The sequence below is a fragment of the Ceratotherium simum genome, chromosome 12, assembly GCF_057802395.1.
Source record: "Ceratotherium simum simum isolate JZ-2026a chromosome 12, ASM5780239v1, whole genome shotgun sequence".
In the NCBI taxonomy this organism is placed as follows: Eukaryota; Metazoa; Chordata; class Mammalia; order Perissodactyla; family Rhinocerotidae; genus Ceratotherium; species Ceratotherium simum.
Genome location: NC_141911.1, coordinates 69,881,033 through 69,900,681, shown reverse-complemented (window position 1 = coordinate 69,900,681; position 19,649 = coordinate 69,881,033). Strand labels below are relative to the sequence as shown.

General features: G+C 36.9%; 1 protein-coding gene across 1 annotated transcript in view; it reads right to left on the bottom strand.

Annotated features, from left to right (window-relative positions):
* COL25A1 (collagen type XXV alpha 1 chain) overlaps positions 1–19,649 on the bottom strand; it is a 445,780-nt gene that overhangs the window by 65,074 nt on the left and 361,057 nt on the right. Inside the window, exons 13-18 of the mRNA XM_087437749.1 lie at positions 19,349–19,402; positions 17,377–17,403; positions 14,979–15,023; positions 8,370–8,402; positions 7,904–7,939; positions 3,163–3,207 (exon numbers count right to left, since the gene is read on the bottom strand). Coding sequence (XP_087293875.1) covers positions 3,163–3,207; positions 7,904–7,939; positions 8,370–8,402; positions 14,979–15,023; positions 17,377–17,403; positions 19,349–19,402 — 240 coding nt within the window. The remainder of the gene's footprint in view (positions 1–3,162; positions 3,208–7,903; positions 7,940–8,369; positions 8,403–14,978; positions 15,024–17,376; positions 17,404–19,348; positions 19,403–19,649) is intronic.

Genomic DNA, 19,649 nt, shown 5'->3' with positions numbered 1-19,649 from the left:
TGGTGAGGAGTAGGACCAGGATCTGCACACCAGTGATCTGGTTATAAGTCAGGGTTCTTGACCACTGCTTTATACTGCTTAATTACTAGGGTAATATAATCGTAAAAGGGGGATGTAATGTAGTTACATTTTTCAAAATAAGTGTGGACAGAAAAATTTTTTAAAAACAAGAACTTTGACTCTTACCCTTTTATGTGGTATCAGAAAAGCGAGTTACACTAAGTTTTACCCATGAAAAATATATTTGAAGGCTTATTTATAAAAATAATGTTCTGAGCTCAAATCTTATTCCAGAAGATCAATGTCTGCATGGTACATTGTGCATAATTTAATTTTCCCAGTTGAACATCTTGACACTATATGAACCGTGAATGCATGAAATAGAAATTCCAAATGTCTTCCGCATGGTCAGAGGACTTTCCAATACTTATGCTGGAAGCTTAAGAGTGGTTTGAAATTAAGTTACGCTGGTTCTTAGTGACTTTTATCATGTATGCCTAAGGCATTAGCACTTTTCTCTGAGTGGGACCCTGAGGTGAGAGACAGATGAGACTGCTCTCTGTATTTAGGGTCTTTGCTCACTTCCTGAGAGCAGTGTGGAAGGCATTTGGATGCTCATTAAGTTTCCAGCCATTCCCCGAGAGCAACAGATGGCAAATCAAAGCTTCCCTGGTATGTCACGGCTGGTTTCCTCAATGTCTTGGAAATAACGGGTGGCACCTGCAGGCTCTCTGTAGTGCCAGTAGATGAGAAGGAGATAAACAGCAACGGGAAGTACTTCCAAAGCATAAACCAACACACCAGTCTAGGGAGGCCATGACTAATGTTCTGCTACCACACATTCTACATCCATACATGGTGGTTTCATCTTCTAAATATTGGTACTCACTCAAAGTATGAAATCATGGTTAACTGTCCTGGGGTTAGCTACCTAACAGAAGAAGGGTTTTTTAAAGAAATAAGGAACATACCGAGTTAATGAAGCTATATCATAAAATTATAAACTTTTAACTCTACATGTATAAATATCCAATGACTACTGATAACTGCGTTGTGTTCTTAAAGGTCTCCTTTACAAAATTACTTATTTACACTGAGCACCTATTACATTATAAGGAAAGCATATCGCTCACATCCTGAACTAGAGCAAGAAGACAAAGCTTATTAATCCAAAAATAGAATCTGTGATTTAAATCAAATACTGGATAGTTACCAAACAGTACTTGATAATTACACAGAAAAGCATCTCCAGTGAATGATGAAAAGGTTTTTGTCAATTGATAGCTTCTCGTCACTACGGTCACTAGTCAAGATTAGGAAAAACAAGAAAATAGCTATATGATCTCGACAAAATTTGGCAACTTCCTATGACCCTAGGAATAAAAGCATTTACTTGAGGTGCCAAATTACCAACATCCTTCCCAATTTGAAAAAGTTCAAAACATTCAGACTGGTCCACAGATGGTTAGGGAAGTGCCCTGGGCTATTTTTCATGGTGGAGGACATAAAATAAATAAAAGGTAAAGTTAACAAATAGTAGTAATTGAAATTATTTTCTGTTTGTTTGCTTGTCTTGGAGGGAAAACATCCAATACCTTCACCCTTATGTACTCTCTCTCACCAAGACAGCGCCTCATACCCAGGAGAAGGGACAGCTAGATTTCGACACAGCACTGAGGGTCCTGCCACACGCCCTGGCATTGGCAGCACAACCCTGCTCAACTACATCAACACTGCAGGAAACCCTGCCCCACACCTTCCAAGGTACCCCTCCTTTTAAATGTCTTCCCCTTATTTATGCTACCAAGCTCTTTTTAATTAATGCTGAATACAATTTTCTCAAATTTGTTTTAAAAATCTATGATCTTTCAATCATTTGTAAAAGGTTCCTTTTTTTTTAATGTGTGGGAATTACTAAGGAACTGCCACAAATTAACTCTACAATATGAAATCACCTATTAATTTATTAAGTTACTTTTGCTAATATCAAATGATAAGCAAATGACTTTGACTCTTGAGTAAACTGTTGTCATAGAGTGTACTTCTTCACTGAAGATGCCAAAGACTAAAAATACACTAAAAGGATATATCTGAATATCTATGATACTAATCTGGAAATATCAAACAAAAAGCAGAACAAAAATTTCTGAGCGTCAACCTGGAAAACATAGTTTTCATGTCTGTTAATTATACCAAATATACTCATAAAATATTCTATATGATACCATACGATGTCTGGGAACTCAACAGTTTAACATATTTATTCTAAAATCATATGATCTCATGTAACACACTTTGAACACAACCTTCATAAAACAATATATACAACCCTCACACTGAAACTAGGAATATTAATTTTAGAAAAGTTTAACGCACACTAGAAATTAATTTACAACTCTATAAGATGAGAACAATGTAAGGAAAAATCTACTTGCATTATGTTCCCCTATGAAATAGTTCCAGAATTTAAAAAATAACTTTAAAATAAGAAGCTGATTTTACAGCAGTAACTAGAGGTGAGGCAGTAGAACTTGTACGCCTTATCAGTTACCATGTGAGAATTTTTTAAAAATGTTTTTAAACATTTTTAGATGGTTTAAAAATATGTAAGACAATGTCCTCAAACTAAGCTTTAAGCAATTATTTCAAAAGATACATAAAAAGTTTACAGGAATAGTATATGGGTCAAAACAGTTTAGTAACACGATTTGTACTTTGCAGTGAGAATTACTGACAGGAAGTGAAAGCACAAAACGCTGTGGAGGGATTACTATAAGGGGTGAATCACAACAACAGCTGCCTGAACGTGAGATTTATGGGATGTTAAGACTTTAATGCCAGTCAAAATCTGATAGGATCTTAAGTATAAAATTTAAATGTGAAGGTAGACTTTCTAGACTTTAAAGAATTCCCATGACTTCAAATGAAGTGGCTTTTGCATGTATTCAAGGGGCATAGTAGGTTAAACAGCGGAATATACTGCCCAGATAGCAATGGCAAACTTTAGAAATACCCATGCCTAATTTTTAACTAAAAATTTTAATTGGTTGAGATGGCTGGTGAGAATGTAAAGAACAGCACTATATTTTTAGTTTTCTTTTTTTTTTCCTATTTTCCTCCGATTTTTGAGACTCTCACGATTACAGTCAATGCAGTATTTACCTTTATCCCCGGAAGTCCAGGCAGCCCAGGAAGCCCTGGTTCACCCTACACAGGAAAATCACACAGCATTATAGGACAACAGTCACTCAGGCACAGTATCTGGAGAAAAACACGGCAAATGCTCCGGGCTGAATACTTGGTATATATATAGATACTATATATATATATATCTATAAGCACTGTCTAGTTTCAAGAAGATTGGTGAGATTACACAGTTCAGTCAACTCTTGATTCAGGGATTGGTTGACCATTTTGCAGATTTTTCAGGATTTTCCCTTTTCCTGCCAGTTCACAGCTCATAGAAGGCGAGGAAGAGGAGTAAAAGGAGAACTCCCGTGTTTTATTACTCCCTGGTGAACAACTTGCTGGGGAGGCTGAAGCCATTTGCTGAAATGAGCATTCTGTGCACATTTGAATAATGCATCCTACTCCACCGCTCTCTTACCTCACACAATCAAGAGTTGGCTGTATGAACAGATGGTCACATCAAAACAACATACAGTAAAAGTCTTGCTCACTTAAAAGTATGGTAAGATTTCTTTTCCATTCCTGAATGATGAGAAGATAAATGCATGGTTAAGACTATACTAACTCTAGCCCCTACTTCTGACAATTGTTGAGTCTGGGTAGCCCTGCTTAGCAATTTAGGGCTAATGGTCCCACACAGCTGTTCCTGAATAAAGGTTTGAGATTAAGTAGCACATTGTGGGTGAGCACACTGGAGTCAAGCTAGATCTTCTCATTTTCACAGAACAGCCTACATTATTTTAAGTACAAAGTATAGTGACAAGAGGTTACATTGCTTAGAAAATCTCCTGAATTCCACTAAAGAAGCATAAAGGAATCACCAGAGAAAATGCAAGTTCATCCTATCTTGGATTGAGGTGACTATTATTTGCAGAAATAACATTTGAAGGTTTCATCATGGTCAGTTAGTGGGATGACAACTATACTAAAAGACTAACAATAAAAGGGGCAGAGGAGGCCTTTCTTTTAATCTAAATGCCTTAACAATCCTCATTCCAAAGAAACTCTACTAAGAACAAACAGATATTTCATCTTTAATATTATTACTTTCAAATTATGAAGAGCCATAATTTGCTCTTATATTATCACAAAATGACTTCAGATGCTGTTTATTAAGCTGTATGGTTAGACACAGAAAGGACAATGACTTTCCTGATGGCTTAGGTTAAAGGTGCTTCAGGAATGCAAAAGAAAGCTATTTTATCTGAAACTATATAAACGAAAGTTTGCATTGTGAACAATAAAACTAAGATGAGATTAAGCCAGAGAATAAAGGATGATTATTAAGAATTTGATATTCCAAAGAATATTATTCACGTAGATTAAACTTTACACAGATCCAACATTAGACTTCGGATTTTCCGTTTTCTTTCCCTTTTGCCCTTCAATTAATAAATATAGGAAGATCTAGTAAAAAGGGCTTGTATCTATATTTTACTGAAGATTCTTTTTTACTTTAAAAAAAGTATAAAGCCCTTGAAAACACAGTAAATTGCAGTAGAATATACAACCAATAAAAGTAGACATATTGGTGACAAATCTGTAGTTTTGAATTGTTTTAGGAAAGTCCCCCAAACTGGGGACATCCTATTTGAAACTCGTGTGCAAATGTATAGGTTGTAACACTGTTTCCAACAGTTCTCACCACACCCTTCCCTCTCACCAAATTAAAAGGATCATGTGACTACTTTAAAGAAAGATGTTTATATACATATGCATACACAGACACACACCCATGTCTTCTAACAATGAGAAAGATGTACAAGACATTACGGAGTATTTTACAATGTAGATTGAATACTTACAGAGACTTGGAGCATTTAGCCATTCCCTACATCATATGTGTATGTATTATGTATGTATACAGGTTAAAAATGTACTTTATAATGAACAAACATTTCAGGAATTCATATTTCATAGTCTTGGATTTTTATAAAGTTGACCTTTCCAAATCTATTTTTACTTAAAGGTTGACACAGTGAAAGATTATAAAATATTTAATGTTACCCTTTGTGAAACATCTCTTAGCATTTTTAGGAAGACATTTCTTCCTACATAAATTCTCTACCTTTATACCTTGAAGGCCTATCTTTCAATTAAGAGACAGCTTTTCAGTCAATTTTTCCATCCTTGCCTATTTCTTGGCTCAGGAGCTTCTCTGAGTTGAGTTCTTGGGCTTGCACAGCCCAAGGTCAGATCTGGGTCATAATTAAGAACTGGTTTGTTATTCCATTCAAAGAATACTTGTCCAAGTAGATGAAATGCTATGCAGATAAATTATACTTCTGGTTTTCTTTTTTCTTCCCCTTTCACTCTTTACTCTCCATTATAGGAGACCTTGTTTGCTGTCAAAGACGGGATTCTGCTTTCACTCCACGTCCCCGGACAGTGCCCTGTATTTCTGGATATAGTTCAACTGTGAGGGTTCCTTCCAATGGGAGGTCAAGTATTTTTACCTCTTTAAAATTATAAGATATATTTTTAAAAGATGTGGAGAAGTTAGGAAGGAAAAAATCATGTGATGAAACAATAACTATTTTATAAATCTACACACTCACTTTACAAACATATATACACTCTCTAACTCATGTATCAATCGCACACTCTACTGTTGAGTCTGTATAAGAAAAAGAAAACTATAACGAAATCATTCCTACATTATGAATATTACTCTAAATAACAAACTTTCATACTGCAAAATACCAAACAGTGGAAAGTTAATCACTGGCCTTTTTGTTCTGTCATGATAGTCTCCACTTGTCTGGGAACGTCCCTAGGGCAGAAGCTTAAGTACCAATGAGCCCACAACACAGTTCTGCGATGGTGAGAGAAATGCCATGGAAGAGGTCTTAAATTGATTCTGGACGCAGTTCTGTCTGCCACTTTCCAAGCTAAGTGAGCATCGAACAGGGAAATACTCTACTTTTAAATCAATGTTGGGGTAAGTATTGCCAAATCCAGATATCAGACAAAGGAAGTCATAAATATTGTGGGAAAGTGAGATTGCGTCTAAGGGTAGAATCTGGCCTAAATATTAATAAAAAAGATGCTGCTCATTTCAGGTCACATATTCATTCAGATAGGTTATAAGTTTTTAATGAATCCACCCCTTCACTCAATATAATTTAAAACAGGTTTTTAAAGAAATACAAAGGAAATCCACTGTTTCCATATGTAAACTTATAAACTTCCAGAAATGAATCTAAACTCTATTTCTAAATAATTATGACAAGGCGATGTTTTTTAAGCAAATGAAAACCAATTTGGATCTTCCACTCTGAAAATAGTAGCACCTATATGAGATTATAGCAGAATTTTTTGTTTTGTTTCGTTTCTTAAAAAGACCTAACAGTCTTGCAGACATTTCTTTTAGCATATCACAGATTTGGAGAGCAGTTTAAATGTTAGCCTTTAATTTTTAAAGAGTAAGGGACCTAAAATTAGATCATCTGAGAAGATCAGTTGTTTTTTCAAACCGAAGCAGACCATAGATCTCTAATGATATCACTAATTTCAAATTTCTTACATAAGAATCAGGAGGAAATCTTAGGAACTGAAGAGCAAAATTTGCACAGTTCTCCCGGGCTCTTTGAGAAAGTTTCAACTTTACCTGAAATTGGGCCTGATGAATCATTACTCTTAGATTGTTAGTTTCAAGAGAAAAATCTATTTTTAAATTAGAGAAATGTTAAAAGAATGTGAAAGATCTTATCAAAAATTACTTTATTTCTAAGTGTTTAAAACAAAGCAATGACCCTTCTCAATGACTTCCAGGATGTGGGAACGTCATTTATTATGTTTTAAGCCTCCAAACCACTACAATGGGATTTATTCTCTTCCCCTTTACACTAATGAGGTAAATTCTACGTTTCCATTCATATGTTTTTCTACAACATCAGCTACTGCTAGACAAAGGCAGAGTCATGATCTTAAGAGATTTAACCTAATGTGGAATCCACATTTACTTGTTCGTCACAATACATCTGTTATCTAAAATCTGACTACACTGGGCACTGATATCCAGACGCTCAGACAATAAACTGCTAACAGTTGTTTCCTGCCTCAGACTCAAATGAGAATATGAATCTAAACATATTCACTGCATGTCCTCTAATTTATCACTGGAGTGAAGCACAATGATAAAAAAAAATTAATGTATGTATCCACAGATCGGTTAGTTAAAGTGGTTTGGCTAGTGTCTCTAATTAAAATTTAGTTTATGAACAAATCTCCTTGTTTAACATAACATTCACTGCACAGGTAGATATCAGTCACATAAAAAATGATCAGTAGGGAAGTATTTGAAACGAAAGGAAAAAGACTATAATTTTAAAAGAACTGTCCATCATTCCCTTTTGAGACAGTTTAGTAAATATTCATTTCTTCTTGTGAAAGATAGAAACATGCAGAGTATCTTAAACATGCAAGATAAGTTACTGGCATTTCAAGGCAACCTATCTTTGTTAGTCTCAAACAGCTCAGTCTACGCAGACCCTAGTCCACACTAGGACTTTTTACATGTGCAGAGTGTGCTTTCACTTTTTCTATGGTCAGCATCAACCCTTTAAAATGCAAAACAACCAAAACACTCTGCATGCAAAGCATGAAAACTGCATCATTTTGCAATAACTGTTTTCATATTACACAGTGGATAGTAGATATAAAATGCAGACTATGAGACGGTACAAAGAACACGCTAGAATAGAGATATTACCTTTTGCCCTGGACGACCAGATTCTCCAGGTTCTCCCTAGCCAAACAAAACCAAAGATGAAAATGACAGTCTTACAAGAATTTTCCAAAACCCTTAGGCCTCTGGACACTTTCACAGAGATGGCCCACCCTCTTTGATCACATGCATGTGCTCTCACTTTATTCTGTTACTCTATATCTCACTAGACACAGGAAAATTTTTTTGCTGTGAATATACCTAAAGCTCACATACAAATCCACATTTCCATAAAAAACAATCAGAAAGGGAAGAGAAGGTAAGACCTCTTATTTAAGCCTTTATGAGATTTCCAGCAGACACTCCCTGTTGAGTTTGGAAGCTGATTATTGCAGGAGAATAGGAACAGAATTATAACCATCAAATTTGGTCAAAGGGAAGAGAAAGCAGAGGCTTATAAACATCAAAACTATAACTCCTGGAGTACAAACACTTGTAAGGCTATAGGTACCTTAATTCCTGCAGCAGACGATCCAGGGTCACCCTAAAATGAAACCCATGAGAGATTATTCCATAAGTTATGGGAACAGGAAACAAACACACAGAGAGCATTATTGACAAGGGCACTCAAGGGAACCCCATGACTAATGCTAACTAGGCTCCGTAAGACTTTGTATCAATATGTCAGCTGTTAAGATGCCAACAATTTCCAAGATAAACAATGTACTTTCTAAAAACATGGTTTGACTTTGAATGCAAAATACATAAGGACTACATTCCATGAAACAAATACAAATATATAAATACGGATCTCTTCCCTTGACACAGTGCTAACATTGTATTTCAAAGCAATAAATTATAATTTGGGGATCTGGAATTTCGGTTTTCTCTATTTCTGGAATTTATTAATGTCACTGGCTATCATTACTGGGAGATCCCTGACCCTTCCGGTCTTCAGAAAGTCAGAGTTCAACGGATGAAGTCAAAGGGTTAATGACGCTGAGTTGGAAAAAGCCACGCAGCAGGTCAGTCTGTCTTCCTCATGAAGCACTGTCGCAGTTACGAACACCACGCTTTTTCTAGCTGTACACTTATTGCATTGTAACGTGGTCACTGGAAAGTTACAGGATGATGGATGACTTGTGGGTGACAAGGACACACGTAAGATCTGAGCGAAAATCCTGAGATAGAATCTGGTTTTTTAAAAGGCACTGTATTCCATCCGGATTTCATAGAGGGTGACTACATTTCTAAAGCAAATATGTTATAAATAAGCAGATAGGGACGAGTGGAAAAGAATATGGAGGACGGCTGACAATGTTGCTTATTCTGAAAGGAGGCCACGAAAGGACCGAGATTGTCAAGCTCCTTCTACCCTCTGTCCCACGAACATGCTAGAAGGAAAATAAAGGGAGAAAACTTAGTCATTTGAGACTCAAAAAAACAGAAACAGCCGCAAGGAGAAAGGCACATACAGGGATTTCCTCAGCTGTCATCTCTGTTCAAATGCTCAAGTTGTTCCAGAGGTCTATTTCCTTGTCCTAGATTTAGGAAGCTGCTCATCAATCTCTTTTAGAGACAGCGATAAGGCCTCAGGCCTCCGCACGTGGAGCATGTGTCCCACTCCCTCAGTTCCTCTCCCCTCTTCCCATGGCTGGCACCTTCTCTGTCTTCAGGTCTCGGCTTAAGCGGCTTTGCCTCAAGCAACCCTTCACCAACCAACCTAGACACGTGCGCCCTCACACACATCTTACTGTGTAGCATCGCGCCCTGTTGTCCGCGTAGCTCAGTCCATAATTATGTAATTATGTTTTCTGTCTATTCTTTGTCTGTCCCTCCATCAGACACTCAGCCACGTGTGAGCAGATTCAGTGTCTATTTTTATTCAGTGCCTCATCTGTAGCACATGCTCGATACATACACGGTGAATGAATGAACAAATCTCAAAAAGAATGCTTTAAGCAGGTTGGCAGTCAAGGATCAAAATGAAAACATCTTCGGGAAGGAAAAAAAGCTTAGTACGGAGAAGGAAATAATAAATTAGCCTATTGAGAAAACTGACATATATGTGAGTTTCTTTGACATCTGTGCTATTGCCCAAGGAAAAATTAAAACATGACAAAACATAAAGAAGAAAAGGACCCAAGCACTGTCTTATTGTAAAACGATACTGATTTCTTTTTCCAACCATTAACATCCAATTGAGTTCTGAATGACAAGTGAAATAAATGTGGTTAATAAAATAACATTTATTCCTATTTCTACTCAATCAAGTCTGAAAGCCATCAGCACCAATGAATCAGGTTTGCAATATTTTGCACAATAAGACCTTTGTATTCATAAAGCAGGGTTGACTTTGCGAGGTCCGTTCTTTCTTCTCATGTACACTTCACAAACTCCCAGGGGATAGGGCAGATATTACTATTTTCATTTAATAGATGAGGAAATTGAGGCAACTAGAAGCTAAGTGATGTTTGGACTTTCTAAATTCTATTGCCATGCTCTTTTTTATTGGAAGTAAAGAATTCTTGGTTTATTTCATTTTGACAACGGGGCATAAAGATTGGAGTAAACTTAAATAAAAGGGAGGTGCTTGTATTAACTGTAGTTTAAAAACTCTTTTTTCAGTGTTTTAATGGAAAGTGGTAGATAATCCACCGACAAGAATAAGGACTAGATTTAGTTCTCTTAGAAAGTGGATGGACAGAAAAGGACAGTTTCCTGAAAGGCTGATTTGTTTGTGGAAATTTGAGCACTTTCATTTGAGAGGCAACTCTGAGTGATATTTTAACTCTCTTTTTAGAAAATCAGAACTGTGAAATCTCATGGAATTCTTATCACTTTTCAGTGGCAAGACAAGTGCCACAAGACATTCATGAGTGAGACATTTTAAAGGATCCTGCTGCCAGTGGTAGAAATGCAACAGTCAGCGTTTGTGATCCTCATGCCTGTAAGAGTGAAAACGAATACAGGATTACAGTAAGAAAAACCCAACTGTTTCTTAAGTATACTCTCAGCTTCATCAGTCAGTTGGTTTGGAAACTTTTATTTCCAAACCATAAGTCATAAACGGGAAAAGACTTTGACGAGATACTTGGGATAAATGAATTTGACTTGACTATTGATCATTCAAACACAGAGCATCTGTTTTCGGTTGTGATTATTTTCAAACACAACATTTGGTATATAATTTTATGTATGTGTTAATAAAGTCTATGTGGATAAATGAAGTGAATTTGGTGACATTTCTGTCCTTCATTAATTCACTCAATAAATATTTATTGAGCACCAGGTATGTGCCAGCCATGTTCTAGATGCAGGAATGCTAGGAGCTAGGGAGAAAACAGTGAATAAGGCAGGTAGAAACCCTGCCCTTGGTCTGTGCTTATGATAATCTTTTCCTAATATGTGTATACAAAAACATTATTGATTGAAAGCATAAAAGATACTTTCTTTTTCTTTCTTTCCATTAAAAAAAAATCTGCAATAGAAAGAAATCGCCAAGTTTGGGAAATTCTGTGTCGCTTTACATACACAGAAGAAATGATAAGCGAATGCATGTTACCAAAAAAAGTTCTACCATTCAATGAAAATAAGAAGCAGTTGAAAATAAAAAATGTTTTTAAAAAGGTTGTTCATTCAAGAAATATTTATTATCTTCCAACTATGTGCCAGGAACTTGGATTGGTGTTGGGAATAGAACTGTGAGGCATCACATAGTTTTTTGTTTATTTGTTTGTTTTTTCTTTTCCAGTGAGCTGGATGTCCAATTAAACAAGAAATTACAATAAATTGTGATGAGGGTTATGAAAGGGATCATAAAGAGTGCTGTGGGAGCATATAGTAGCTTTCAGTCTCCTAACCGAATCCAGAGGAGACTGAAAGGCTGCCCCAGGGAAATGACTTGTAAATTCAGGTTTCAGTGGACTGCAGAATAGATTAGAAGTGGAGAGGTGGAGGTGGACAGTCAGCAAGAGGGTTCTGAGCTAAGGGGTCATACGTGCTAAGCTAGAGGAGGCCTTGCATCCATTGGGTGGGAGCACCCATGAGATAGGTCTTCACGGGTGATTTTAAGAAAAGAAGACGATTTGGCTGGTGGCTCCAAACATGGGTGTAGCTTCTGAAAAGCTCAGAGAGGTAAATCAATGATGCTCTACGTAGGTGTAAAGTAAGAAGACAGGCTATTTATAGGAATGGAGACTAGGGGAGCTAAAAAAAAAAAAAAACAAAGACACGGACAGGTGATACAAGAAAATGAAGCTTCTGAATTAACAGAGAAAATTGTTAATGATGCAGTGGCATGATCAAACCATTCTGCTGCACAAACAGCTACTTTCAATGGGGGGAAACAGATAAGAAATCCACTTCTACATTTGTGGGTGGGATTAACACTCCAAAGAGCAAAACACAGCCTTTCCATAGTAACTCCACACATGATTGACATCAGTCTTCAGCAGGTCATTCTTAAACCTCGATGCACTGTAGTTGCTGGCCACAGAGAAAAACCAGCCTAGTGGTTTTTATAGTTCCACAGCATTTCCAGATGACCAGTCTGGAAAGGCTTAGATTGCTTTACCATCCAAAGGCACTGAGTTGGATCAAAAGGAAAAAAAAATCCTATTAAAATGAATCAGTCAATGACGTAATTTACTACATCAATGGCAGAAAAGAAGCATTTTTTGATTTTACATCTCAAACTTGGTAAATGATAAATGAGTTTCACATAGAGAACCCAAAGGCCACGGGAAGACTGTTTCCAACATGCTGGAAACAAGTTATACGACAGAAGCAGGAAATGTTTAAAAAACACATCAAAAATTATAATCCAATTACAGTATTCTCGGGGATGAATGCTAGAGGTCAGATTACATATTATACATTACAAATTCCTATTTACAATCCCCTGTTTAGATCCCTTGAAAGTTTATAGAAACGATATCCATTTTAATGAAGCGTTTCTTGTACTTAATTTCAGTTGACTAATAAAATTTTTTGATAGAAAATAAAAATAACCAATTTAGTTGATTTCAATTTCCATGTGGTAAGAAATTTACTATGTGTAAGTCAGTATGGTAAATGATTTGCATTAATATAAAAAATAAGAATGGTATTCCTTTGAGATGAACTTGATCTTTTCAAAGAAAAAAGTTCCCTTACTACTGGAAAATTAAATTTAAAAAATGTGTGATTAAAGAAACAATTATTGGCCTATGTTCAAAAAATGAAGTTTTAAAAATACATCTTCTAAGCATAAAAGTCTCTACATAAATTCACATAGGCATAGTTCAAACTTGGCATACAGTTCTATTCACTTGAAGAAACTGCTCTCTGTTTAGAAGATTTCCTTTCTTTAAGCAGAGGTTGGCAGCTATGGCCCAAGGGCCAAATCCAGCTGGCCACCTGTTTTTGTGTGGCCCATGAGCTAAGAACGGTTTTTATATTTTGAAATGGTTAAAAAAAATCAAAAGAACAATAATATTTCATGACACGTGAAAATTACATGAAACTACAATTTCAGTGTCCAGAAATCAAGTTTTATTGGAGCACAGCCACACTCATTTGTGTGCACGTTGTCTATGGTCTCCGTCATGCTACAACCACAGAGGTGAGTAGTTGTGACAGAGACCATATGGCCAACAAAACCTAAAATATTTATTTCTGGCCCTTTACAGGAAAAGTTTTCTGCCCTCTGCTTCTAAGCAGAAACAAGAAAGTTAAATATAGCATCCAGGTTTATCTCTCTGGGGTTTGAAATGTTGACTTCGAGAGGAATTGAGCTATATCATTGGTCTCATTAGTATTAAACATATTCATGCCATATTTGATTGCAGCATGGTACTTAAATTTGACAGATAAATAAAATGGGTTTACAGCAGTGGTCCTCAACTAGGGATGATTTTGTTTCCCAGGGGACATTTGGCAATGTCTAGAGACAGGTTTAGTTGTCACAACTTGGGGATGCTACTGGTATCTAGTGGGCAGAGGCCAGGAATGATACTAAACATCTGATAGCCTCCACAAGAAGAATTATCCAGTCCAAAATGTCAACAGTGCTGAGGCTGAAAAACGCTGGTCTACAAGAAACTGAGTTTCTACATGAAACTAATTTCTAGACTATTCCTCCAACACAAACACAATTGCTACTTGGTGACATTAATTCATTCCTACCACTCATGCCATATTTATATTAATATTTATAAGAATGAGAAAGATAAATTTTTCTTTATTTTATGGGTATGTTTTTACGACTAACCATTATCCATCTGTACTGTAATAATTTTCAAAGTGGAATATTCTTATTCTCAACTGTAAGTCTAAATGGATAATTCTTTTTTTCATCACTCAGTTACAGCATGATTTAAATTAAAATCAGACTGAATATTCTAGTTTCAGTTTCTTAAAAGATCTTTTTCTTAATTCTTAACATATAGTACAAGTGAAGTAAACGTTCTTTCTATGTCAGAGATGTCCGTGAAGTATGAACCCAAGCAAAAGGTACAATAGACTGGGGAAGAAAAGTGAGGAGGTAGGAAGACGAGCCACATGAGCAGCGCAATATAAGTGCTAATAATGGTTTAAAACATGAAAAAAAATGACAATACAAAGGCTGACAAAATATCTGCATTAAGTAGATTTCAAGTTGAGGCAAATTTTCAAGAATGCGTTCGAGGCTCTAATCAAGTGACATCCACTTATTGTCAAACTTTTAAATCTCATCACAATCCTCTGCAATGTTCTCTCCTAAAACTGGGACAAATGCAATCACTTTAGGAACTCTATTTTTATATCTCTGCCTAAGGAGGGAGTGTCCCATTTACACATGAATAAGTTTTTATTCCTTGAAAGCCATATAACTTAAAACCTAGCTACATGTTTTCTAGAATTTGTGACACACCATTTTACTTTTAAAATATGTAAATTTGTAGCTAGGAGCTTGTGAAATAATCACCTTTCATAAATTAAATATTTAAATGTATTCTAATCTTGCAGAATTATCTCTGATCTTGTCATACTAGGCTAGCACCACTCACTCACTCCTCTCAAAATCTCCCATTTCCACACACATGAAATAACAGTTCTTGCTCATACACATGTTCTTCCATATTTCACCACACTGTACCTTTTCTCCTGTGTCACCTTTGGGGCCATTCTCTCCAGCATCTCCCTAAGGGGGGAAAAGACGATACATGTAAAATATATTGGTGACATTAAGCAAAGAGTCTTTTTCATTAGTTTTAAGCACTACATATTAAAATCTGTTGTAAATGTTCTACAGAGCTAAGGTACTTTTACATCACCAGCGGCCTGATATCAACTGGTCCGAATAAATTTTATTACAGTGACCGTGGTTGAACAACTCCACAATATTAACAGAAAGCAGTAATTTCTCTGACTCCTAATAGCTTCCTCTGGCACTAAAAGCCGTCTTAACTCTACCCCTCGCCCCTCTGCTCAAAGCTTTGCGGTAACAAAGGCTTTCTCCTGACCATCACCTCAATATGCCATGTGACTTACCCCTCTAGGTCCTTTCTCATGCCAACCCTGCCCCCTGGACTCCTGCCCTCTCCTGTCCCCAGATCTGCATCAATCTTACTCTGTCTTCAAGCCCGTCTCAAATTTCCAGGGCTTCGAAGTGCATGACACAGCCCTCCAAACCTGTGCAGTGAAGATTGATTTACCTGTGCCTACATGTTTTGCACTTGTGAAACGATGTTTTATATTTTATTAGAAAACTCTTTGTTTTTTCAATCAGAGTAAAATAAATTGGGGAGTTTATGCTTCCTTAGTTATTTTTGCGATTTCCAATGCCTGCTCTCTCACTGACATCTCCTTTCTACCCACAGAGCAAAGCATTAGAAAAAAGTCATTCATTCGTTATCCATGCTTTTCTTCCTTCAATTCTGAATTCCTTACTCTAAGTCTTATAGCACGTTATGGTGGAAACTTCATGGACTTTGAAGTCAGAGAGACTGAGTCCAGCTCCAGCACCTACTGGGCAAATGAAACTCTCTTTGCATCACGCTTCTCGTGTGTAATGCAAGGGCAAGAACACTTGATGGGGTTATAAGAAATAAACAATATACCGTGTGTGAAGCAACTAGGACAGGATCTGACATGTCATAAGCTGTCAATGATAGCCGTTAGCAATAACAATGCATTATTGTTCAGATAGTCCACAAGCTGGAACGCCCTTCTCTCTCGCTTCATAAGAGGTCACTTATCTATCATTTAAAAACTTCCTTAAAATAAGACAGAAACTATTGATAATGGTTTCCCTGGAGAAGGAGGGGTGGCGAGGGAGGGAGATGTTCACTTTTTATCTCCATTTTCTTCTCTTGTTTCAAATAAACATGACGCTAGCCTGCTCAGGCATCTGTCTGGCCACGCATGCACCACAATGGGCCAGGCGCCTGAGCCACGTTATCTGAGGAATCCTGCAACGGCGCTGGCCCTGCTCCTTTTCCCTCTAGAATTTCTACATAAAAGAATCATCTGATGACTAATTAATTTCAAGTTAATTACCACGAACTGGTTGGATGCCAAATAAATGTACTGATAATCTGTTATGAGGGACCTTTGATAGGCAGCCTATTAGCATAGTTTTGAAAAATTGCTTGAAAATCCCTTTATTAAAAAACAAAACAAACAAAACAAACTTCCTTATTAGGAAAACTGGCTCAGAATGGTCATGAGGTAAAGGGTTTGACTGAGCCATTTTGCTCAGTTTTCCCATTTAAATAAACGCCTTTTTTCTTTTTGTTTCACAATCTCAAAAAATACAGTTACTTTCAAGAAGTTCGCGGGATCTTTAAATGCACTTCTTTGGGGATTAGTCGTGATAATATCGATTTTTCAGAAAGATCGAGTCACTCATGAGGAGCACTGTGCAGTATCTTGGTAGTTGCCTACTCGGACAGCGCACTTCTCAAACACGACGAAAAGAAACAGCATGAGAACCAGGAAAATCAGCACCCAGTGCGCACTGCGAGTCTGAATAATTAGGACGTGCCCAGAAGTGGTAAGGAAGGTCGTCTGAGAGAAGTTACACCTAGCACTCTGCTTCTCCTTTTGTTTCTCTTCTTGGTTTTCATGGGAATTTTTGTGGGGCGCCGTTGAGCACATTTGCCGCAGGTGAACGTCTGTATCCCTTTAACCCAGAGACCTGAGACGCAGCAGAGAGATGTGGGTGCCGAGAGAAGCACTGGAATGGCATGAGCGAGTAGGGAGAACAGAAAGTTTGTAATCCCAGGGTTTCTGAAAGCCATTTAAAAGCCTGACACAGAATGTTTAAATTTGCTCCCTTTACCTTCATTTCTTTAAACCTTTTTTACGCAAACTTCTCTCCATACATAAGAATTACACTATTTTCTCTTTCCACTAATTAACAGTTTGAAAAAAAAATTGTTATTACACCTATCTATATCTATACCTACATCTATCTATGCACATGTATGTACAGTTCAGTTTGGTAGCTCTTTGGGTGAAAAAAAGATAAATAGAGGCAGAATCGTTCTCACCTTTTCTCCTCGTTCTCCAGGTTCTCCCTGGGCAAAAGAACAAAGATTGAGTGACGTATTAAATTGTAAAACACCTAATTAAGCAAACAAAATCAGATATTGAACTAGGCAAATTATATGTGATACTTTCTATTTTGGCAATATATAATTGCTATATGAAAGCAAATGGTAAGATGAGTCTCCTGGAGAATTGGGTATGGATATCAATATCAAATGTAATCTTAATTCTTTGTTTTCAGAGGACTAAAGAAAGCTATTGAAGATTATCCCCCAGAAACTGCCTTTTGGGCACCAAGGAGAACAATGTGGTGGCAATTCAATGTCTGGAGAGGCTTCTTAGTCTACAACTTTTTATTCTGCCCAAAATCAGAATCAATAAGGTGGGCTAGCACACCCTTCCACGAAGTCTTCTATTTAGAGCAGCGCCTGGTGCATGGATTATCCCAGGGGTCAGGAGTCCCAGTGTAGCTCCTCAGTCTGTCTTCCCCTAACATGAGGATAAACACAGTCCTGAACTTGGACCCTTTCACAATGTCATGAACTCTCTTTAACCTGCTGGTAACCAGCATGTACCAAATCAGGTGTATTTTAGGAGGGATTGACACCTTCAGGAAAGACACTGGAAAGGAGCAGAATCAAAGTGAGTTTAAGAGAGACGTCTTGACTCAAAATGATGACCAGGACAGTATGGGGACTAAAACGCAAAACTGTGCTCTGAAGAGAATCTCATTTTCACTTCACCAGGAAGGGACAGGGAATGGCGTGGGTGAGTTCTAAAGCAAATCATACACATTATGGTAATATTCCTCTTAGAAAAGCTTGAGTAAGTGCTGCCATAAGATCAAACTACTTTAAAAATGATTTTTAAGGTGGTTATTGTTTTTAAAATTATAACCCACTCTAGAAGTCAGTTTGGAAGCAACTCTTTTCATTCCCTGAAACTCAGCCTGACCCTTTGGCTTTCTGAATTTCTGGCCACCTTTCACTGCTCAACACCCATCCTGATGGCTGCTAGGCAACAGAAGAAAAGCACTGAGAACATGCATTAAGCATTCACTCCTATCCTTGGGCTTCTTTGCAGGGAGCTAGAGTGAGAAGGAGACAGGAGAATGGCTGTAGTCCCAGAAGGAATATTTTCTTTCCTCTCTTGCAGGACAAAGGACAGGTCTATAAATTTTAGGTCTGTCTTAGGCGCCTGTCAATAGCAATGTGATCTGTAAAATCAGCTGACAGGCATCTGTGGGTATGGATACACACCAGCACAGCTGATGGGATTAGACATTAGTTTTATACTTCAAGGGATGTTCACTCATCAAAGGATTTGGGATTTGTCTGCCTGTTTGGTTTAAATGAAACTGTCACCAATCTTTTTATATTTAACAGATTCATTTGTTCTTTAAGAAACAAAGAAAACTTGTAATCCAAAAAAAAATCCTCATTACATTTTTTCTCTATTTAGTAATTCAGACTATATCCACTTTTAAATTTTAAACATGCCACATCTTTATTCTGTTCTTAATTTAACTAACTGGTTATGTTGTGTAAGAGCTGGAGGTGGCCAAATTTTGAGGAAAAGCCACAGTAGTATTGTGAACATCATCTTTAGTAAGTCTTGTAAATAATATGCAAATTTCAGGCAGTATGGACATGGCCTATGTTTTAATATGCTCATTAAGTGGTAAAAAGACAACGGTCATATTTGAAACACAGGCTTTCTCACGTTATGTAAGTATCTCAGGATAAAAATTTTAAACAATCATATCCTATTTGTTTTTCTACACTTTTAATGCTAATGAGAATCACAAACATAATTTATTCATTAGTCACAATGTTCTATACTGTAGCATATTATACTACTGACAAAAAATTCTATCCAAGTAAAACCAGTAGGATATAAAAAAAATTGTAATAGCTTACAATTGCATGAAAACTCATGTCTCAAATGATTCTGATTAGTTTTATTTGTACTCACCTTTGGCCCTGGTATTCCGTTCTGTCCTACCGCTCCAGGCAACCCAGGCTCGCCCTCAAAATAAAAAATAGATACTACTAAATAAAACAGACAAAATCAACACACTATATAGATCATTAAAGGACATGATCATCGAATAATGCTCTAGAAGTAGCTAGAAAATAAGTGACTACTAGTGTAAATACAAATTAGCTTGTTTGCTCCAGAATTCTATGTGCTAGGGACCAAGGATACAACAGGGTTAATTTCTTTTGTTCAGCCTTTCCTCCATTAAGAAAACTCAAACAATTCGCCAATGGAA